The sequence below is a fragment of the Clupea harengus genome, chromosome 19, assembly GCF_900700415.2.
Source record: "Clupea harengus chromosome 19, Ch_v2.0.2, whole genome shotgun sequence".
Classification (NCBI taxonomy): Eukaryota; Metazoa; Chordata; class Actinopteri; order Clupeiformes; family Clupeidae; genus Clupea; species Clupea harengus.
Genome location: NC_045170.1, coordinates 19,542,581 through 19,566,033, shown reverse-complemented (window position 1 = coordinate 19,566,033; position 23,453 = coordinate 19,542,581). Strand labels below are relative to the sequence as shown.

Here is a 23,453-nt window from a genome sequence, read left to right as displayed (position 1 = left end):
CATGGCCAAGTCAACAGCACATGGTAGAAATGGCCTCTCCTTCCATTTTGAGGACAGGCCTAGGCCTGATTTGTGTTACTGTCATGTGGTTGTGATAGGAGCAGTGTGTTGTGAGCGCCCTCATCTGGTCACTCTATGTTAATGAGTGTGGAGAGGAACGTATGAACTATAATTAACCTGTAACAGGGGAAAAACCCTTACTCTTTCAATCATGTACTCTTGAAATACAAATTTTTGAAGGTGTTATAAATTCCTTGTGTAAGAATAGTTCCAGAAAATACTCCATATAAATATGTTATAAGTGAAATTGAATTCAAATGTTTAAGTGAAATGCTGTGTTTCCTCACAGAGGACGTCCTCGCAAAGGATTCTGGGGAGTGTGCAATATGCTTGGATGACATGGAGCAGGGGCACACTATTGGCCGACTACCTTGCCTATGCATTTATCATAAAAGGTAATAACGCACAGGCCTTCAAACCTCCTCTTATCCCTCTGCATGCTAACTCCCCCCACACACATGCACAAACATGTATAGTGTGATTTCATCCCATTGGGTGACGTCTTGTTTTCAGAATGGTCTCCACTCACTGATTTAATCTTTTGTCCAACAGCTGCATAGATGAGTGGTTTGAGGTGAACCGATCATGTCCAGAACACCCGTCTGATTAAGACACACAGCATATAGAGGTACAGTGTGTGTGTGTGTGTGTGTAATACATTCACTCAATTAGCACATTGTAGGAACATTGGAGAATGTGATGTTCAGACATACAACCTTTTAAAAAAAGATTTTAACTGAATGTTTTCAATATTGGGGAACAACAGAGAATAATCTTCAGAAACACCTGGCAGCAACAACGAGCACTGGGATTCTACGGCTCCCTCTAGCCACCGCGAGGCACATCAACGCCAAAACAGAAGGCTTTTGGTGCTCCGAGGACTCCACACAGTGCCAAAAATATAACATCTTCTAGTAAAGCAAATCCTTAGGGATTTCACCTTGTTGGTTTTGCACTCTTAAACCGGATCCCATTCCACAAACACAAGAGGAAAGCTGGAGATTCACTGACCAGTGTCCTGGTTGGTTTGAGCTCGATGTGACCTCTGCATTAACACCAAATATCAGGGCTGACTCACCAGTAAGGGTAGAGGACCTGTTTAGTTTAAAGAGTGTTACGAATTAATTAATGTATCAAACTGCGTTGCCCAGAGATATCCCCATTTATGCATGAAGGGTTCAGACACACAAGGGTTGATTTCAGGGAAAGATGTACATATTTTGATCAGATATTAATGTTATTTTATCCTTGCAAATGACTGTTGCCAACTGAAAATGGTGTAGTTGTAGTAGTTTATTTGAACTAGAATCTCAACTAGTAGCAGATTACCAAAAAGCTAGGAAGTCCGTTTTGCAAACTGCTTCTGGCGCTAGGTGTGACTATGGCATTGTCTTCCATCTGTGTGGGAATGTAACTTCATCTCTGATAGAAGAGTTAGTCAGTGGTGTCGTCAGTGACTACAGTGACAGCAACACACATCCTCACAGACAACTGCCTCTCCAGACAAGATAGGCCATCCTAACCTAGTAATGTGGTACTGTTATGAATCAAGTGCCATTCTTTTGTGTGAAATATGCTGCTGTATACGTACATATATGTTGTGCGTGCGTGTGTGTGTGTGTGTGTGTGTGTATGTGTGTGTATGTGTCAGATATGTCATGAATGAGATCAACCAAAGAAGAACACCACTTTCCTTTGTGCTTAGTCATTTAATCAAAAAAAGACCACTGCAGATTACATTGTTTTATAAATTAATAACAAAGATATGTACACCTGCAGGAAAATCACTGAACACTTTAATAACAGGTGATGTAATGACTGATGCATTTAAATGTCCTAGTATGGATCAGTCTACCACTATATCAATTTACCAAATACCATTAATTTGCTATGATATAGTTTTATCTGTGTCTTTTATTCTGATAAAGCACAGGTGGTCTGCATGAATAGATAATAATTACATTATTAGGGATAAAAACAAGCAATTATGACAGTGCTCTAAAAGGATTAGGAGTGGTGTTAATTCTCCTATGTGAGCTCCTACTGGAGTTATTTTTTCCTGTACAACTTGACACCGATGATTGTAAAAAATAAACTTTAGCTGTACAAGAAGGTGTCTATGTTTATGGAGTTTATGGAGTCCAGTCTTATATACAACATTCATTTCTCCATCCATATCCTGAGAGGTCTGGAGGGTCTGTGTCACTATGAATGGATTTGTGTGCAGTTGATCATTCATTAGAACAAAAAGCATCTTCCTTCTCTAGTGTTCAACTTATGTCCAACCAGATCCCCCCATAAAACATTTTTCTTTTCTTTTTTTAAACCTATGAGAACAGTTTTGGAGGAGGCGAGAACAAATCAAGAGAAAGCAAACTGATTTGCCTGTGGTGGTGGCAAAGCACCATTTCCGGGTGATGTCCACTGAAAGGGACATCTGCCTAGACGTCCAACATGAGTCTTCTCAGGCACATCCCTGCCTAGTTCATCACAAGTTTGATCTCATCCATGATGGATGATGGCCCGCTGTAGTTGTTGGTCTCCACGTCTTGCAGTTTCTTGATGTACTGGATTGGCAAGCCGTTTTGTTGGGCACCCAGGCACAGAACCTTCAAACGGCAGAGCAAACATGAACAAACAAATCAGTTAGAAAACCAGTTTGCAAAGGTCATGACCTTGGCTTTAGTTTACTGGATAAACCTTCCTCTAGACTAACAACAAGAATGTCACTCCAAAAACATGACACTGTAAAAGAAGTGTTCCTCTGTATTCTGCTTGTCTTGCTTCAGGCAGGGTTGCCAACCACTCTCAGTACCTGGAACACCCAAACAAAGAATCAAGACACACAGAATGAGCAGGGGTAAACGCACACGCACACGCACACACACACTAAAAAATACTACATACCGCACTTCTACCCACTATTGCATTTATGGTGACAAAAGGTTTGTAATCATACAGTGCCCTCCATAATCATTGACACCATTGCTTAACATTTGAATTAAGGAAATGTAGATATAATATGAGAACCTGAATATTTAACAAATTTTAAGTTGGTCGAAGCGTTAAGGAAATTATAACATAAGGACGAGAAAGTCATCAATGATTTCCTGTTTCTCTATGGGAATAAAAATGAGGTAACACAGGGCTCAAATCCCTTAGTCATCCATCACTATGGGAAAGATCCATGAGCAGTCCATTGCACTAAGGCAAAAGTGTGTTGACTTGCACACGTCAGGGGATTGGATACAAGAAAACTGCTCGATTTAAATGCCCATATTAACAGTTAGGGTAATCGTTATAAAGTTTAGGAAATTCAAAACTATCATGAACCATCCTAGAAGAGGATCCAAGGCTATTTTGTCTGCAGCCACAGAGGAGGATGGTCAGTTTGGTAGCATCTTGGTGTCACCATGTCTCCAAATCCACCAAATGACGTAAAGATCAAAGGTAAAGAGTCTGTCGGTATTAAAGCTGCTTTTTGTCATTTTTGCTAAAACTATCATTTTATCCTGACTCCTGAAAATAAGACCCCTCTTGCTCCAACCAGTGCTCCCAATGCCATTTGCAAGACTCTACTCTGTAGATTAAGCGTGCATGGCTTTGGAGGCAGGGCGAGGAAGGAGAGAGGGAGGGGGAGGAACCTGGATGTTTTACTCATTCAAATTTCCAGGCTAAAGAGTGTAATAGTAACCTAATTTTGTCACAATTTTTTCTGCGTCATGTGCTACTGTCAGGACATAGAAACAGTTTTAGCAAATATGATCAAAAAAGTTATACTTTTAAGGGTCCCCCACTGCAGCTTTAAATATAGTGGAGGATCTGTGATGCTGTGGGGCTGTTTCTCATCCAAAGGCCCTGGCAGTATTGTTCGCATACATGGCATTATGGATTCCAGGTAGTATAGGTGATTTTAAATCAAAATCTGTCTGCCTCTGCCAAGAAGCTAAAACTTGGTTGCCGTTGGATCTTACAACAGGACAACGCTCCAACAAACACAACAAACCCACTCAAAAATGGTATGAACACAAAATCAAGCTTTTGCCATTGCCACCCCAGTCGAGTCTTAAATCTTGTTGAAAACCTGCGGGTTGAGCTCAAGAAGAGTTTGCACAAGAGGAGACCCGGGACTCTGCAAGATCTGGAGACACTCGGCATTGAGGAATCTTTGAAAATCCCTCCTTCTGTGTTCTCAAATCTTATAAGACATTACAACAGAAGACTCAGTGTTGTTGGCAAAAGGGGGCTGCACAAAATACTAAATGAGGGGGTGCCAATAATTCAGATACACATTTTTCTGACTTTTTTCTTGTGGTAATGGGCTCATATGGAATATAAGTGAAGACAAAATTTGATAAACCGTTTTCAGCAACCTTTTTCACTGATTAAATGGTGCCAATAATTCCGGAGGGCACTAGAAGTACGGCCAAGAGAAAGTACAGCCAAACTGACAAGTATGGACTGGAATTAAATAGACTTAAACGTGTCTTGTTTCATAGCATGTCCTAGACACACAGCAAGCATACTATTCCTGTAGCAAACTGGATCAACATTTTACCGATGTTGCCGCCTGTTTAGTCATTAAGGGTGTAAAACTTTATCCATAGTTTGTTTCACCTTTGGTGAGTTTCATTTAAAGGTAGACAAACAAAGATTAACAGCAGCCTTTATTTCCAAACACACCACACTTCACACATAAAACACACCAAACCAGTTTCAAGAGCATATGACTTTGAATGTGTAATGAACATAATTCATGGCATGATATATATATATATATTATATACAGTAGACTACGAAGCCTAGGCTAGTTTTTCTAGCTATTAAGGCATGCGTGGCATACATAAAGGCAACATAAAGGCCAGGTGTGCATTGCAAGCATTCCCTGCTTCCATCCGAGATGTAGATACCCTTTAAAAAAAAATAACTGAGACTAAAGACATTCCTCTTTAGTGCATCCCATAGTCAGCCAGTTGTGCACTGTTGTGTATCCTGCCACCCTTGCTATCCTAACTAAAATTTGCATGCACCATGTCAGCCAACCATACCTAAACATAACTCATCAAAACGAAACATTAAAACAAAATTCCTATATACCTTGCCCGGCAGTTAATATGGGTTAATACTAATACGGATTAAGTGGCCATATTACCTACTGTTAATTGTTTGCCTTAATTTATCTCTTTATCTGTTTATCAAATTGAGGTTTTCTAACCTAATTTTCTCTCTCTTATAGCATGACCTTTGCTCGCAAATGCTCATGGCTGGGGAAACAATGTTCCTCATCACCATATCCATTAAGTACATGCGTAATAACTCACTTTGCCTCTTTCTTCCCCTCCTAGTCTAGACTATCTTCGCTGAGGGATGCTGCTGTAGTTTCTCCACCTGATCTACTTGCAGAAACCCTCGGCCTACACCTACCCACCCCCACCACACCGTCATGCACATGTATGCCAGCATGCTCATCCTTATACGTGTATGATTTCATCTGTCCTGTTTCTGATTGTTTACCCTCCCCATCTCCTCCCTCTCCTTTTGCCACAAGCCCCCCCCCCCTCTTTCGCTATCTCTACCTCTCTACCAGGCCGGCTCCAAGCAGATGCCTGCAGATGCCAAGCAGGGCTCTGTAAAGCGCCTAGAGACAGTTTTATGGTTTTGGCACTATATAAATAAAATGGACTTTAATTAAACCAGGATCACACCCTGCTCTACTGTATACATCTCCTGGTATAACATTTACAAAATGAACTCTGGAAACCAGCCTGACCTGTTTGTACTGGGGAGAGGGCAAGCAGTCGCTGAAGTTGTTCATTTGGTATGTCCGACAGATCAACAGTCCACTCTCTGTCTCCACGGTAACCTCCAGGGGACTGTACACCTCCTCCTGTCTTAAAAAATTATGTTCCGAGACGTTTACTTGCATGCACATATCATACAGCATTCCGGGCAATGAAAGTGTGTAGATATCATCTCCATGACAATGAGTGAGAGAGAGAGAGAGAGAGAGAGAACAAAGACAATATCATGTGAAATGAATTAGACCTACCTGTCTACATGCAAAAGAAGCACCGTTTAAATACCTGAGCCCTACCCTACTATAGCAGGTAGTATTAAATGTATCATTTAACAACAATACAGTTCTTATGTACAGTATGCACAGTTAAAATGTAACGTGATAAACCCCTGATTAATGAATTACCTCAGTACATATTGAAGTCACTCAAAAAAAGTAAGAAGAACCACTTGCATGTTACATAGCGCTACTGTGGATTATATCAACATCAGTACTTACTTATCCAGAGAGTCAAGGTTGTCCTCGCTGAGTTTCCAGACCACCCCCCACACCTCTGCCTCCTTGCTTTCCTCAATGGTGGCAACTCCGCCGTTCCACCTGCACTGTACCCTCTCTCCCCACAAGCCAAACCTCAGGACATAATCCTGTGAAAACGGTGTGAAAACACATCATTGCATAACTGTAATGGCCAGGATAACAGAAACCCCTTTGGGCTCACTTCTATATCAGTGCACACAACGTCAGCTCAATTACTTTAGGCTAATTGCTTTACAAGACAACTAATGCTTTGTCACTCTTTGGTACTGGAGCTGTCATGCAATGGTTAAAACTTTCACATAATTTAAATAATGTTCCGAGGATGAAAAATGGTAGTTATTTTTGTTTGGGCACCAGAATGCCACGAAAGCATTTGTCAGTCTTAGAGAGTGAAACAGTGAACACATAGTCATCTTTAATCTACGGGATACTACAGGACCTTAATTCAGTGACTGGCTAGGCTTCCAGGAAGTTCTTACAATACAGCATTAAATATGATGGATAGGCGACATATCACCATGGAGTTATCTTGCCCATCCTGAAGGGCTTCCATTTAGCATAACGTTAGGTCAACAACTTTGACAGATCCGTCGAGCTACTACTCATGGACAATTCAATGGTAGGTTCGCGTAGGATTGTAACGTATCCATTCTGGGAGGCATTTCATCTAGCTTGTTATTGACCAGGTCAACAAAGCATCCTGGTGGTAACACGATTAAACCAGCAACAATAACATGAGACATGTAGCATATTGCCGATTTAACTCAACTTTAGAGCACACTTTGCTTTATAGCCGACTTGGTGACGTTAACTTACCTTAAGTCGACCAGTAGAGAAAAATGTCGCTGACGGATTTTTTAGCTGAAGCCGTTCCTTCAACAAATTGCTTCCAAAAGCAAAATACATGAAGTAGCCATTTCTAGACATATTGACTATATTTAACAACTGATAATTAAGGTTTTCTACAAATCTATAATGGAAACCTCACGATATACGAGTGACAAGGCCACCTAACGTTAACTGCTATATACCATGCTATACGGTTGAGGGCAGTGATGGGCGCCTGCGTCGATCTAACGCAGCATTGATCCTCTCAAATAGAGTTCAAAGGGGAGTTTGAAACTTCTAATTTTCTCCAGATAATCCCTAACCAATTGGAAAGGAAATGTTCTTCTTTTCAGAACAATAAATCCATACCGGAGACACACACTATCTTCATTAGTCGTATAATTGTTAAACTGGCCAATTTGCATGCGTAGGAGACCAGGGGATTTGGTGTCAGAGCTGTGATTCAGTTGGTCAACCGCTAGATATCAGATTAGTTCGAACGATTAACCTCACCTTTACAAAATAACAGTAACTCGAGAGTATTTTGCAAAAACTATACTGAAATTTCAGTCAAGCTTTTTACCCTGGAAAATCCAATGCTTTGAGTTTTAAACTAAATGAATACAACTCTAATGAGAAGAATGATCAGTTATCATGATTAATAATATTCTGATTATTGCTAACACTAGCAAACACATGGCAAAAATGTAACTTGGAAAATTACATTTATTCTACAAAAATCAAAATGCTTTAATTGACCGTCAAACCACAGCCACAAACATTGGCCAGGATGATACAAAACGCCTCTCGTCCTTGAATCAAAAGCTCCTGAATGAAAAGATCATTACTTTCATTTTTGTTTTTTATTTTAGCAAAAACCATTCCATCATTAACAAAGGAAAACAAAAAGACCCTTCTGGTTCAGAGCATGGTTTAATATACAAAAATGTTAACTGGGGATAGAAAGAAAATGAAAAAAATAAAACAAATATTTCCTCAGCTGACAAAATTAAAAAGAAATCCTGTACAAACAGTGAGTGTACAAAAACACAGAATGGGCTTGTATCGATTATCTCCTGGGACCACCTCTGCCACGTCCTCTTCCTCGTCCACGGCCTCTTCCCCGGGCACGGCCGCGACCAGCCGCTGCAAGAAAACAACCATGAGTCAAGACTGAACACAAATGGCCTTGTGAATTTAGTTACATGCTAAATTAGCCTGTAGTTGAGGGAGCTTGACTTTAACATAAAGTGCTGAACAGAGTTTCTGGACATTCTGTAGGTCAGACGTGAATTCCTCTTTTCTAACAAGCCTGAAACAAGTTTCAAATGCCAGTAGAATCACAGACATATAAGGTCATAACATGGGTGTCGTGTGCTTTAAAACACAAGCATCTTGGTTGCGTGCGCGTGTATATATAAATAAAAATCAAACCAATCGGTATATATATATATATATATTTAAAACAAATGATGAAATAATTCCTCTTTCTTTCAAATTGAGAAAAAAGAACACGCAGACTAATACTGCTTGACTTTCTCTTTTCTATTGTGTGCTTGTCAAGCAAGAAAAGGCAAAAAGGAGTCAGGGGTGGAGAAGGACTAAAGCTATGTGTTTTTGGTGAAATTGACACCTTATTCATGAATGAAAAGGTAAAGACTGGAGGTAAAAACTGAAGTTGGACCAGCTGAACATACAGCAAATATTTAAAGCAAAAAGCTGTACACCTAGGACTTCTTTATCAGTTTGAACGCATGGAACTGAACAAAGCATTAAAAGGTTGGGACTGAACCTACACTAGCCTAAAAGGTGGACCAACTGGTCCAAATAAAACATCAAAGTAAAACAATTCCAGACCATCCAATGTGGGTGATGACTGCTAATTCTAGTGGGTGCATCTTTTAAATGTTGAGCCCATCATCACAGCAAAATCAAAGTATTCTGAGGGACTTTTAGTCTGCACACAGTCTGTACCTACACCTGTACACAGTCCCAGACTTCAGCAATGATGCCACTTATCACTTATTGTGGAGGAGTTCACTTATACATCCAATTCCAGATGCAGTGTGAATAATGGTGTAAAAAAGACACTCACCAGCCTCTCTCTTCTTGGACTTGACTTTGGGTTCAATGTCCACCAGCAGGGTGTCTAGGGGCAGACTGTCTGGAAGGATGAAGTAGCGGATGTTGTTGCCACGGATACTGAGGGATTCCAGCTGTGAGGGCTCTCTGTTCTTCAGGGTCATTTTGACTGCTTTCAGGTGAGTGTTCATACTCACATCCACACCTGGCCAAGACAACAAAACAAAAGCCAATTATAGCGGCCTTATATGTCTACAAGAGAGAACAGATGAAAGCTAAAATATAACCGTTTATTACTCGCAGAAACATTGTGGCTCTCTTAACCGTCTCAAGCAGTCAGCTCACTAGTCAATGTTATGGTAGTCAACATGCTCATTTGAAATATAGCCATGCTTTAACATAAGAAATTCTAAGCGATCTCAGGTAAACAGAGTATGGAAGTGCCGTTTACCCTCTTGGAGCTTTTCTATGGGATCATTTAGATGGGATACATGCTCTAAAGCACTCCACTTTGCTGGGACAGTCCAGCAACAAGTTAAAAAAAAAAAAAAAGTGATCCCTTGTAACATTTCTCAGTGAACATTAGTATTTGATCAATCAAGATGATCAGCAACACTACTGTGATGGGGCATGGCAGACAGGCAGATTGGACAGGTGGGAGGACCAGAGCCAAGTTATAAGGTCTGATATCACAATATCGGGATTAATAAAGTATCCATCCATCTATCTATCAGTAAAGCAGAGGTCCTCTGTACTACTCCTGGGCCCATGCACAATTTTTTATCTTCGACATACTCCTAATTGAATGCTCTTCATTAGTTAAATCAGGTGTGTTCAGCTATTAAACTGTACCACAGCTAGGGTAGGAGCAAAGGAGAAAGATGGAAAACATGCAGACCAGGAAGTAGAACTGAGGACCACTGAAGTAGAGCAAGTGTGTACTAGTTCTTCGATACACTTTCCCAAAAGTCGTATTTATAAAACACACACACACACGATACACTGTTTGTAGATGCTGAAATGCACATACACAAAGACTAATCTTTATGCCGATAAAGTGTAATCCTTCGAGAAGTCGAAAAGTTAATGCAGTGGAAAAACATTACATAAGGCCTACCTGTAATGGTGCCGTGTACTTGGGTGCCATTCTTCAGCTCAATTGTGACTGTTTCATGGCTCAGCTTCATCAAAAACCTGCAGACGCATATGATGAATTCCAATTTAACTTCGGAAACTTGGTAAATTAAAGGTTAAGGAACAGTTTTGTTGACTAGCTAACAAATGCTACCCACGTCGTTTGTGATACACAGCTGCTGTGGGTAATCATCAACTTTCATGTTTGGAAAGTAATATTAACGTTAGACGTGAGTGGATAACACACATATAAAATGCAAACACTACATTAGCAAGGTAGGTACCAAATAACGTCCTCACATCCTACAGAATAACTTGCTGGATAGCTGGATTTGTAACTAATGTTAACATTATGCTAACTGTTTTTTTGGCTTGCTAGCGTAGTGGCATACAATTAAATCAGTTAACAAGCAACATGGTCAGCAGCAATTGCTTTTTCACATACAGCGAATTGAGTACAATATCATGCAAACAATGAATATATTTCCAGAAGCTTTGGTTCATGTATGTTTATTCCAACTGTGCTAAAGCATGTTTTCATTCATTGTCTTCCCGCCTCCTCCAATGTCGGTACAAAGAAGTTAGCAGGAAAGCTACAACTAATCTAGATCCATCCTTACACATAGATACTGTTTTCAATAATTTAAGGCGTATGCGCCTATATAACATGCATGTACATATCTTACCTGACGAGTTTCATGTTGGCAGGGGCTTAATAGAGCAAATCCTCTGCATAAACAAAAAAAATTATAGCACGAACGATAACTGTGCGTAGGTAGGCGCCACTGAGAACGGTAGTGGCCGGCGGAAGAAACAGCAGAACAACGGAAGTAGTTGGGAAGTGAAAAAGAAACATAATTTAGCATAATGCTGCGGCCTAGTGGATTGGATGCCAACCCGATCTGGCAAACGCAATCATACTGTTAACGTACAATAAAACACCACCCCCCAAGTATTCCGGTATAATTGCGCTCCATCTTATATTTTTTTGGATTAACCTCGTTTTACTGCCCCTCCTGTCTCCAGCCAATATTTGCCTGGATCTAGTGTGTACGTCAGTAGGTATGCAATCAGTTGATATTGACACTTCAATAAGTCTGTGTTACCGGAGTAGCCTAATAATGAAGGTTTGTATATAAATATGTGTATTCTGTAATGTGATATTGACAAATGGATAAACATGTGTATCAGTATCAAAATCTGAAACTGACCACAATTTGAACGTTGACCTTTGGAAAATAAACCTAATTTAATAGTTGTGAAATGGCTGTAAACAGCTGCAACAACTGTATGTGTACAATAATGCAATATGCAATAACCACAAAATATTGCGAAATTGAAAGAGTCCCATTCAGTTTTCATTAAAGGCACCAACTCAATGAAATGTACACATATTAGAACAGTGGTTCTTGAAAGTCCCTCGGCCTTCCTTTCAAACATCAACTGTTTCATTAAGGTCATAGATAGATCTATCAGTCATAGAGTGTAAAAAAACAAAATCTTTCATTCACAGTACTTCAATAGATATCCACAGATACATTTGTCCACAAACTCTTTAGTCCATTAATTCATCGCTTAACTGAAGCTGAAAACCCTCTAAATGTTCTTTTAACTTCTCCTTCACATCTCCACTTAGGACTGCACCTTTGACATTTGATTGGAGGCTGCCCTGTCTGTCACTTGGCCCACTACACCTCAGGACAATAGTGTCACCCTCGGCTCTTAGCCCCTCCCTGTCCTCCGTTGGGTTACTGTGAAATCCCACATCTGACACAAATATCGTCTGGGTGTCCATGTCCTCAGAAACACCCCTGACAGTGACCGTGCCTTTGCCCTCAGCAGAAGGCACCGGAATCAGTAACACGCTGCCCTCCGTCGTCTCCTGTACCCAGTACTGCTGTTGGTCCGACTCCTGTTGCCCCCCCACCAGAGTTCCCTCGCTGGACACCAGATCTGTGAGGAGCAGCCTCTGCGGCACGGAGGAGCTGGACTGGATGAGCTGGAATGGGGTGCTGGTGGAGTCCTGTAGTGTGACGGTAGGAAAAGGCGCCCCCGCCAGAGGTTGCACCTGCACGCAGCTCTCGGCTTGCTGGTGCGCGACAGGGAGCGGTCGCAGCAGGTTGCCATGGATATCCACTCTAGCTTCCGCCATGTCTTCCTCCGTCTCGGAAGTTTGGTAGTAGTAGAAGTAGCATTCCTTTGAAGCGTCTCTGACATCCCCCCTGGTCTCCCCGGGTTTCCTGGCTCTGCCCTGCTTGGCGCCTCGTCTTCCTCGTCTGCCTTCACCCTCCCTCTCATCTCCCCCAACGTCTCCTTCCACAGTTCTCTGGGCCCCCTCTCTGGGCCCCTCGCTATCCCTCCCTCGTCCACAGTAAAAACAGCACCCGTCTTCCTCCTCCCCTGCACCTCTCATCCGGCCCTGACCCCTCCACCCTCCTGCCTCCTCACCTAGTACATCCAGGTCCTCTACAGCCCCTTCCAACTCACTGTCATCCATACTCCCAAAACAGGCTCCCCCCCCGGGCTTAACTGGCTCCCCACCTCCCCCACCTCCTCCTCCTCCTCCTCCTCCTCCTCCTCCTCCTCCTCCTCGCTGGGCGGACCAGGACAGGGACCTCCCCCGGCCTCCCCGGCCCTCTTTCCCACGGCCCCCTCCCTCTCGCAGGCGGAACAGTTTGCTCCTGAGCCGGCTCTCCCGCAGACGCACGACTGCATGCCGCAAACGGCTCTCCCGCCGCCGAGCAGCGCTCAGCAAGCGGAGCGCCTTCTCCAGGTTGTCGATGGCCCTGTCATACCGCTTTCTCCACACCAGGGGGCAGAGCTGAGCGTAGCTGTGCTCTCTAGGCAGGTAGAAGCCTGGAGGAGGCGGAAGCCGCCTCATGTAGCGGGATGGGGATGTAGGCCTGGGAGATGATGGCTGGTCTGATGCCGTGTCGCATGCTGATTGGTGGGTTTGCAGGGGAGTAACGGGGGTTTCTGATGAGACCTGAGGAGTAGACCCAGAGCCCACCCCCTGTTGATTGTTTGCTTCTCCATTGGCTGCCTCTGATGTGTGGCTTGTTTCTCCACCAGTCACATTCTCAGTATCTGTAGCTGTCTGCTGGACATCATGTCTGTCTGAAGCCTCCTTCAAAGTGCTGGCTTTTGTCCTGGGAAAGAAAAAGTGCAGGGGAAAGAAGTATTATGATGACATAGCTCTGGCAGAGGTGTGTGTGTGTGTGAGTGTGAGTGTGAGCGTGAGTGTGTGTGTGTGTATGTGTGTATGTGTGTGTGTCAGACATGTGTGTGTGTGTGTGTGTGTGAGACACGTGTGTGTGTGTGTGTGTGTCATATGTGTGTGTGTTACCTGGCTGGTTTGCCTGTGTCTGCTTGCTTGCCCTTGCCTCGCGTGGTCTTTTTCGCTGCTCTTCCCTTCTGGCCGGTGAAGGACTCAAAGACTGTGGGCAATGCATCATCTTTCAACCTCCGATAACCACTATATATATATATATATATATTAAAAAAAAAAAAAAAAAAAAAACACACACCAATGTCATCCTAAGCATTATTAGGGCTTCAGCTTCCAAATTCATTTCATCAATAAGATCATTCTGAACAACTGAGTGGTAACATTTCTCAACACTCCAGTTACCGTGGTTACAGAGTTTGAGTGCTAGGTTTTGTGCTTGAGTGTTTAACATTAGACATTCTCGTCATCTGTTTCACTAGGAAGATCTATAAGGACTAAATGCAAGGCAGGGCAGGGCATTGTGCTAGTTATGGTTTTTGTTGTCTTTCATGACAGTCCTTTTCATAGGAATGCACACTTGCCGCCAAGGCAGTAATTCTTCAAGGCTCTCTGGTTTTCATCAAGCTGACATTATATGGAGACTATATATGTCTATATGTTTATTAGCCAAACTCCTTACAGAAGAAAGGCAACAGTTTATATTTTCCCATCTAAACTATTCGGATTTCGTTGTAAACAGGAAATCCAGGGTTGTACATGGGAGGCACTGTTGACTCTTTTAGAGGGAGTTGAATTTGGTGTCAAGTGTAGTAATCACATGCATTACATTACATTTTGTCCATTATGCTATGCATGTCCGGTAAACACTGCTTCCTGGTGCATGAAATCAGACCGTATTTCTTTATTGGTGTGGGTGTTACTCACTTCATACTAAACAGGAAATTAGAAACAGCCGAATCAAGTAATTAAGACCAGACTGTATAGCACAAGAAAGAGTGCACTCAAAAGGGTATTTTTTTTTGTTTCAAGTCAGCTGAGTTACTGAGAAGAGATTAATTACACTCCAGGGGAGAACTCTTTACTCTTACTTTGGCAATCCTTGGATGTGATGTGTGGTTTTGACCAGACTATTTATGCCATCACAATGCTGGAATACCACTATGATCTTTTAAGACATGCATGCACTGATGGATGGATGAATGAATATATATATAAAAAAAAGAATGACATCCACTCGAATAGTATGGTCTCAGAAATGAATGCAATAAACAGTTAAAGGTCCAGTCCGCAATTCTGGAGAAAAGTTGTTGATATTTGAGTTTAACAGCCAAAGTACACCCGTCCCTTCTGTGCTCTTGAAGCAATGTGTGGACTGACTAAAATAGCTTTTGCTTGGTCCAAGCTTCTTTGCTTTACTTTTGCTTTACTTTCCCATTTACAGAGCCAGAACTGTATATAAACACCAGAGTTTTTTTAGAGAGAGTTTTCTTGCTGAATTTGACAAAAAGTATTAAGTGTTAAGACAGTAAAACTACGATCACTTCCCTAACTATTCAACTTTGACGACTATGAAGTGTATGGAGGTAGAGACCTGACTCCCGAAAGCTCAAAGCTCCCTGGGGTGAAGTGCTTGGAGCAGAAATAGATGAAGTCACTCTGGGGGTCCCACAGACCCTGGCCCTGAGGGTCTGTGCGGCGCGAGTTGATGATCCAAAGGCCTCGCCGGGGATTTTCTCTTTTCGGTAACCTTGTAGCAGCACACGGGGAAAGATACACTTAAACACCACAGCTTAGTTAATCAAAAATGACACTCAACTTTTCTAAATGTCTCTAAATAACTAAATGTAAATGTATTTGACGATAGGCTTCACTTTCTAAGCACCCACCTTTACTGACTAAGTAACTGAAAGAGACACATTGATTCAAGATAAGACATCTGCAGACTGCAATACATTTACACCTTATTTTTCTCATCTTACATCCGGACAATGAAAAGGAGGTATAGCTCTGAAACATACTGCTCATGATCAGGTTGGATAGTAAGTTGATTCATTCAGCTAACCTGTGGAAAGTAATGCCGGCCTTGCGGGAATCTCTGGTGTCACGGGACTTGCAACCACCAGCAGAACAGTGTCTCGGCATTTGGGAACACACAGGGATAGGCCAGCAGGCTGAAAGTCAAGCATAGAGAAAGGACACTGAAGAACCAAACTAATTTGCTTACTGAGCAGAGGACATCATGTTAGTACAATTAAAACTAAATCAGGAGAGATAAATACACAGGGTCATGAGATCCATGATACTATCACCCCAATGCTTTGTAAAATCATTGTAAAATACTGCAGAAATGAGGGGGGGGGGGGCATACAAATCACAAATGTTTATAAATATTTATGGCGTGAGCAACGCATGCGCGTTGCGTGCAGACTGAAAGTCGAGTCTAGTCTACTCTGGATTCAAGCTTTGTGAAGGGCTAGTTTTCATGTCAAACGACAAATCTCTAGAATCCCGTATTCAGTCGAATTAGATTGCAAATTTCACAACAAAAATTGTGTGTTGTCTTACTCTTAACCCACGTGTAATTGAATGATTTACCTAAACTACAAATAGATTACCAATACCAATAACGACACGTTTGTGTAACGTTACTGGCGGTAGGAGGCTACAGTAGGCTACAAAACCCCGTGCACGCATAACCAGTCTTGGCATACCGTTTCAAATGTATTGGACTGGTGAAGACCTCAACCATTCCGCCATGGCGTATTACGTTACCTGTCTACTTCCCTTTCATTTTGGATTGTTTTACGAAATACTGACTCACCACGAATGAAGACCTCACGAAGATGGCGGTTTTCCTCTTCCGCTGGTCTCTCCTCCCCTTCTCCTCTATGTCTGCCTACGTATTTTCAACACGCCTACTTTTGAATACGATTTAGAGTGATTACTGTTCTTAGTTGCTTTGTTACATTTAATAATAATACAAATAATCGTTAACATTTTCAAAACAGTAGGTGGATTTCTCGAAACGATTCGTACAAACAGCCCCGCATAATATGTTACCTGCAAAAGCCCATTATCCTACTTTAGCAAAATCCTTGTAGTTTAGACCTTATAGTCTCAAAAGTACACAATGCCATTAGAATCAAAGGTCCTAACGTCATTATTTATGAACAACACAGTCAGAATGGTTAGTCATGTTTCCAGTAGTGAACCCTGGAAGTGTCTCTTTCACTAACAATGATTAATCATTAACTTGACTCCAACTATCTTGATACCTACCATGTTGGATAAGGTGAATGTTATCCATGTCACTAATTTCAACACAACACATTTATAAGTGACTGTATACTGTTAGAATGTAGTAAAAGGATGTTGAAAACCGTCATTACGACAAAGAACCTCTTTATTGCAATGACGAAAAGAATAGATGGAACTAACAGTAGGCCAGGCCAGTCAACATGTTTTGAGGCCACGAAACCATTCCCAGATGATGTTAGTGTGGCAAAAGGTTTCATTGAACCAAAAAACTACTTAGAGTAATTTGGCATGCTTAAAATTAGCAATTTAAAATACAAATTTAAATTTTAAAACAATCAATGAATAATAATAACAATCATAATAACAATTCCAAATATCAAAACTATTAATACATTTATTAAGTATGCCTCAAACAAAGGAACTAATTAGACAGATGATGTTTAAAAAGGTGAGTTTTAAATGCTTTTTACATGAACCAAATCACTGGAATGGACTAATTAGGACAGATGATGTTTAAAAAGGTGAGTTTTAAATGCTTTTTACATGAACCAAGGCTGTCATTGGAATGGACAGCACTTGATCATTCCACCTCGGTACTCCAAATGAAAAGTCTTGACTGCGATTTCTTGCTGCAGAGAGAAGGCAAAGACAACAGATGCTCATCAGAGGAGCAAAGCTGTAGAGAAGGTAAGAAGTGCTAAGTTATGGCATTTTAAAAAGCTGGATCTGATTCGTGGCTGTCTTATAGGTGATATATATACCTATATAAGAGTGAGGGACTTACATTTACATTTACATTCTAGCAGCTACAGGGAGCCTATAAAGGGTGACCAGCAGAGGATATGTCAACAGCTTGCGGTTTCATGAGATAAAGTAAACTAAACTATCTCTGAAATTTGTGTTGGCAATAAGCCTTTAGCATACACAGCCAGCAGTAAATAGACAGATAGATATGAGCTGAAAACTCTTGTTGAACTATGACTAAACAGGTACATGTGAAATAAGAAATATGACAAATCTCCACGATAAGTACCATACTTGAAATAAACAAGTTATGTTCCAATAACATAAATGAAAAAAATTAATTTCGGTCTCTGCATGATGCCAGTTCAAGGTGTCTATTGGTATAAAAATAAAGTCTTACTGCAGACTCTTCCATACTCTCTGGTAATTTTGAGATAACAGATGACAAAGGTTTTTTTTGTCATTCAAGTATCTATACAACAAACAAAATAAACATGTATGTACAGCACATGTTAACATTAGGCAACATCATGGCTGGCAATATGGAGCACTTTTGGCATTTTTCACTGTGCCACCAGATCTCTTCAGTCTGTCACTGAAGATGTCACTGATGTGCTGTAACTACTGAATAGTTTGAAATACTTTGACCCCCTAACCAATAGTCTCTTCTCTTTCCACAGATGTGGCTTTGTCACACAGCCACCGTAAGATACTGTCAAGTGTGACACTTCACTGGTCAACATTGCATTTACATTTTAGTGGAGGTTTTATGATATCTTCCGTTGTGGACGACAATGGAAGTGTTCATCGTTATCAGCACTTTTGCTCTGTGTGGTTGAACCTGCAAATATGCTGTTACTGACACCAGGAGCCCGTGGAGGGAACTATTGGCATATGCAACTGGCTTTTAATATGTATTTGGGCCACCATGAAGACACAGCTCTTTCTTCCCCTGTTCTTCTCTTGTTCCACCTGGGTTCTGCACAACCAGCTGGTTTTAGCAGGTAATTAATACTTAGTCGTATGTAACATGCTATGAGAAAGGCTTGATACTGTGCAATGTTATGTGTAACCGTTTCAGTAAATTATCATCAATTACCGCATACTTGCATAACTTAATAGACTCAATTACTTAATAAATACATGTTAAATACATGTTTTGTGCTCTGATATTCCGATTGTGTTACACAGAAATATAACTATATAACTCACCATTGGTCTTGTGGCAAATGAAAACAGCAAATAGTCAGTGGTTAATTGGAAATGTTATTCATTCTTTTCTTTTAAAGCAGCAGTTAGGAGTTTTGGTCGATAACTAGCAATTTAAAAGGTCATGTAGTTGGCGAGGTCTTGCTGTAAAAGCTTTCTTAACATTTCTGTGAGGCGGCCTGACCCGAACTACACAACTGCATAGTGCATATCCTAGGTAGTTTGTTGGAATGACAGGTGTTTTTTGCAGATTCATTTGAAGATGAGTACTAGTTGCCTATAAAAACACGCTTCAAAAAGTGGTAAATTGTTGCATACTGTCTCTTTAACAGTTGGCCACTGTATGTACAGCAGATGGGGAGAGACAAAGTGTACAATATATTATAATATGTAACAGCCATAACAGTTACAAGTGTAAGACTTTTATATAATGATAATAATAAAGTCTGATGTATTATAATTATTATTTTTATATTTTTAAATATCCTTTACCTATCCTTTACATCTACTGGGTGTCATTGACATAAGTATTTATCAGCAAAATTCATGCAAATCTTACAGTAGGGCTTCTTGTGTAAGAGAAATGGTGAGACTCAGACAGTACCTCTTTTCACAGGCACAGTGAACCTGAAGACCTGGACTCTGAACCTCAAGCATCCTGCATCTCTGTGGTACAATTTCAATGCAAATTTTCCCTCTTGCCCTCCAATACGCTTTTCTGTGACTCACAATATGGCAAGCAAGAACATGCATTCATTTCTCCTCAGAGAGACACACTCTATAGCAGTGGCAGTTACTGATAAAGGTGAAAAGCAAATGCCCGGGGCACTAGTGCATGGAAGGAGCATGGACAAGGGGGGGCTGACTCGTGTATAACTGAAAATTTTACTTTTCTCAGTGGCAAGAATGCATATTGCCAAGGGCTCAAAAACACTCTATACCAGTACTACAAATAGCAATTCAAACACATTAAAGCTTGTTATTTTGTGATTTGCATTTTATATATTTCTACATTGTTTGGCATACATTAGAAAGTATCTTGTTACAAATTACAAATGCTTGCTCGCCAATTGTAACAAAATAAATGACAAAATAGTGGTGGGAGAAAATTTATTTAATTACGAATACAAAAAAAAGGATGGGTTGAGGGTGAAAAACAGAATGAGAACCCTAAACAATCAATTACTGGACAAATTAAGTGTGGCAGTATTCGTTCAGCACAGTAGCCTGTGAGAAACCTTTTTGGTGATGAGTTTATAGTCTACTTACATAATATGGTCAGGGCCTACTGTTCAGCCGATAACTTCGAAGAGATAGCTGGCATTATTATTAATACAATGGACATGTGCCTAACATGCCGTGATGTTTTAAATACATTTAATTTAAATTCTGCCTATCTCTCACTGCTCTCTGAAAGACACTGTTGGACTGACCTTTTGTTTTCCACATGTAGGCCTCAACCCCAAAACCCCAGGCTAAGTCCTGCATCATGGACATTTGGACCTAGTAGAACTAAACCTGATGGCTGTGAGAGACAGGAGACAATTCATAACCTTGGCTTCTGTGTTCACGCAAGACATGTGCCATTGCAGAACTCTCCAGGTTGTCAGAGTGATTCTACCAACAATATTCCCCTCCACAATGACATCTTTAACTCTAAAGAAGGTTCCTTTACAGTCAATTTGACAATTAAGTATGACTATACAACCAAATTCGACCATCAGAACATTGTGGTTCTAGAACCTGACCAGGTAGTAATGGAGGCTGCCCACTTCCTCTTCAACAAACACCCAATAGAATCAACTTTACTGAACTACCACAAGGGGTCACTGCAGGCCATTAGGGGCCCTGTGGTGAGACTGACTGGAAGGAGCCACGTGGTGATGGTGGGTCATGGCATCAGGGGTCACGATGATGCAGTCCAACTGGGTGGTCATGGTCCTGAAGAGATTGCGAAGCTAGTTGCAAGCATGAACCTGGAGGATGGACGCATCCGCATGATCAGCATCGTGGGTTGCTACCTGGGGAAGGAGCTGCGGTTTGCCAAGCATCTGCTGCAGACGCTGAGGCTCCTTGGTGTAGAGACTGAATTGTACCTTTTCACGTCGGCAGTGTCTGTGACTCCGACGGGCGAGCAGTTAACTGTGGAGGAACGCGTGTGGAGACACAAAGACAGCAGCAAGACTATCTTCGCTAAATTGGATCTTAGAGGAAACCTGTTGACCAGGCAGGAAGGAGATACCAGAGGACAGGTGGTTCCCAACTACCGAGGGCATTCACTGTACCTGAGTTACCTGGAGTGGCCAACAGAGCCTCAGATGTTTGTCCCCGCAGAGTTCCGCAAGAAGTATACCTACATCGAGTGTCTTGAGGGGCTCACCTGGAGTCTTTTTTATGAGGAGCACGGGAATAGGCGTGCTCAAGATTTCACCCCTGGGAGCCTCGAGGCAGTATGGGTGAATGACACGCTAGCACCGGCCACCACCGATTTTACCATCAAACACATCAACACCATATTAGATCTCGTCTGTGAAATCAGGTTCAACGCCATGGAGGATGTGAATGAGAGTGTGTACTACGTGCTGAATAACTACATCTACAAATTGCACCGGAGGACTCTGCACACTGCATTGGTAGGAATATTCACCAACCCTAAAGAAAAGAATAAAGTCCAGAAATTTCTCACTGCTTTCGAGGTGCAAAAGGAAAGCTACACATTACAGGAACTGAGACAGGGTCTTGTGGCCTCTCAATTCGTCACATTCTGCCGCCAGACCTTCCAGCTACGCCACTGTGAGCGAAACTGCGACCTCTGGGGGCGCTACTTCATGACGGCAGTTTTCTCCGCCTCGGTGCGCAACTTCCGCACCTTCTCTCTCTTCCTTGTGACGACCATCGCGTGTGAGGTCAGCCGCTCCCAGGGTTCGGATGAAGATTCCATCTGCTCCGCGTTTGTTGGGGACGACTACCCGATGGGGGCCAACGGGCCTGAGCTGAGTCACCGGGGCTTCTACGGAGGCACAGTCACGGACGCTGCCACAGTCAGGGACGCTGGCACCGACAAGAGGGACAAGCTGAAATGGCTGGACGAGATGGTGGCCAAGGAAAACAGCCTGTACAAACGGTCCACAGCGCTGATGTCTGACATCGACCATGACCAGGACACGGAGCTTGACATATTTGCCAAAGTCAAAGTCATGAATAGTTACGTGTTTTCCTCGTTCATTGAGTTTTTCCGTGGGACAGAGGAGGGAAGGAGGCTGAAAAGGGGTTGCATCAGTGCCCCTAACTACGATAAAACAAAAGAGTCTTCCAGGTTCTAATTGTTTTAAATGTAAAAAATGTATGCTGGAGACATAGGCAATAATAAAGTTCCATTTCATCTTGGTCACAAGTGAACTTTGATCTTTGAACATGAATAGGTGGCAGAAGAAAATTTGCCAAATGTAATCTCTTTGTACTGAAATGCATCTTTAAATAAAGCAGCTACTCCTCCTCCTTTCTTGCCAGTTCGGCCCTTATTCATAAAACTGAAATTGACTGGTGCTGTCACGATGAGTACAGGTATTATAATGTCAACAAAGAGATGATAGTGGCACGGTGGCTCAGGTGTTTGCACTGCCGCCTCACAGCAAGAAGGTCATGGGTTCGATTCCCGCATGGGGCGCTGTTGGCTCAGGGGGGCAGGTCCTCCCCAGACCTCCCCAGAGTGGGCTATCTCCCAGGCCTTTCTGTGTGGAGTTTGCATGTTCTCCCCGTGTTCACAAGGGGTTTCCTCCACTTAGAACCCCAACAGAAAAAACATGCAAAAGAACAGAACACTCTCCGTCCGTACCTGACCTCACCTGGTCCCCGGGCGCTGCCCACTGCTCCTGGAGTCCTGGAGGAAGGACAGTCCGGGATGGGATCAATGCAGAAGATAAATTCACAACGACCTCAGGCCTGTGTCCTGTGTTGCCTCCATGTACTCACGTGTGTGTCGCTTGTGCGATTAAAGTCTGCCAATTATTATATCAATTATTATAATTATTATATTATAATAGAAGCCCCTGGGGCATTCTGAGGTTGACATGGTACAGGTAACAGATAACACTGCTTTACCTCGTAAACTACATGTACTCGATACCTTCTATTTGTTATCAACACCGGAATAGAGAACCTCATAGGCATACTGGGTCCCAGCTTGTTCTCAGAACAGCTCTCAGACCATCTCAGCTATATCAGGAACCCTGAACACATCACACAATCCATGCCATGTTTTGTTTCCTGCTGCTGCTATCAGTATCATTCAATGAACATTCCGTGCTCGGAGTGAGGATAAGGCTGCTGCTGACGGTGTTGAAGTGGCCTAACAGATCCTTACAAATGGCAAGGGGGGAAGGGGTTCCCTTTTGGGTGCTGTGATAGTTGGGTAAAAGCCGAAATATACTTCTACGACTCAGGGTCACGTAGTTGCCTCGGCGGACTCGTTTTTATTCATGGTTCTCCGACGGTTGTGGGTGTTAGAAAGCAATTTTTTTTTAAAGATAGCGGCGGACCAAACTCCGTTGATGGTCGTATTTGTATATAAAGGTT

General features: G+C 42.1%; 5 protein-coding genes across 8 annotated transcripts in view; 2 read left to right on the top strand and 3 right to left on the bottom strand.

Moving 5' to 3' along the window:
* The window catches only part of znrf2a (zinc and ring finger 2a), an 8,970-nt gene extending 6,798 nt beyond the window's left edge, over positions 1-2,172 (top strand). For both annotated transcript variants that reach the window (XM_012831513.3, XM_042710747.1), the window contains 3 exons: positions 350-455; positions 613-688; positions 827-2,172. In XM_012831513.3, the coding sequence (XP_012686967.1) occupies positions 350-455; positions 613-670 (164 nt within the window). In that variant the 3' untranslated portion in view covers positions 671-688; positions 827-2,172. The remainder of the gene's footprint in view (positions 1-349; positions 456-612; positions 689-826) is intronic.
* ggcta (gamma-glutamylcyclotransferase a) lies at positions 1,755-7,938 on the bottom strand. Its single transcript, XM_012831514.3, has 4 exons — positions 7,211-7,938; positions 6,356-6,501; positions 5,831-5,951; positions 1,755-2,669 (listed from the first exon to the last, which is right to left on the bottom strand). The coding sequence occupies exons 1-4, from the start codon at positions 7,319-7,321 to the stop codon at positions 2,541-2,543; spliced, it is 507 nt and encodes a 168-aa protein (XP_012686968.1). The 5' UTR covers positions 7,322-7,938; the 3' UTR covers positions 1,755-2,540.
* A 132-nt stretch (positions 7,939-8,070) lies between these two features.
* snrpd1 (small nuclear ribonucleoprotein D1 polypeptide) lies at positions 8,071-11,264 on the bottom strand. Its single transcript, XM_012831447.3, has 4 exons — positions 11,125-11,264; positions 10,422-10,498; positions 9,318-9,509; positions 8,071-8,368 (listed from the first exon to the last, which is right to left on the bottom strand). The coding sequence occupies exons 1-4, from the start codon at positions 11,136-11,138 to the stop codon at positions 8,292-8,294; spliced, it is 360 nt and encodes a 119-aa protein (XP_012686901.1). The 5' UTR covers positions 11,139-11,264; the 3' UTR covers positions 8,071-8,291.
* Positions 11,265-11,667: 403 nt separating this feature from the next.
* thap7 (THAP domain containing 7) lies at positions 11,668-16,842 on the bottom strand. 2 transcript variants are annotated; one of them, XM_012831435.3, is made up of 5 exons: positions 16,489-16,842; positions 15,730-15,838; positions 15,259-15,414; positions 13,785-13,913; positions 11,668-13,587 (listed from the first exon to the last, which is right to left on the bottom strand). In XM_012831435.3, the coding sequence occupies exons 2-5, from the start codon at positions 15,807-15,809 to the stop codon at positions 11,994-11,996; spliced, it is 1,959 nt and encodes a 652-aa protein (XP_012686889.2). In that variant the 5' UTR covers positions 15,810-15,838; positions 16,489-16,842; the 3' UTR covers positions 11,668-11,993. The 2 variants fall into 2 exon arrangements, with proteins under 2 accessions (XP_012686889.2, XP_031442369.1); XM_031586509.2 differs by lacking the exon at positions 16,489-16,842 and adding an exon at positions 16,379-16,479.
* A 103-nt stretch (positions 16,843-16,945) lies between these two features.
* Positions 16,946-22,359, top strand: LOC116225027. 2 transcript variants are annotated; one of them, XM_031586508.1, is made up of 4 exons: positions 16,946-17,612; positions 18,350-18,673; positions 19,495-19,549; positions 20,332-22,359. In XM_031586508.1, exons 2-4 carry the CDS (start codon positions 18,598-18,600, stop codon positions 22,199-22,201), a joined length of 2,001 nt encoding a protein of 666 aa, XP_031442368.1. In that variant the 5' UTR covers positions 16,946-17,612; positions 18,350-18,597; the 3' UTR covers positions 22,202-22,359. The 2 variants fall into 2 exon arrangements, with proteins under 2 accessions (XP_031442368.1, XP_042566680.1); XM_042710746.1 differs by having other exon boundaries at positions 16,946-18,673.
* The last annotated feature ends 1,094 nt before the right edge of the window (positions 22,360-23,453 follow it).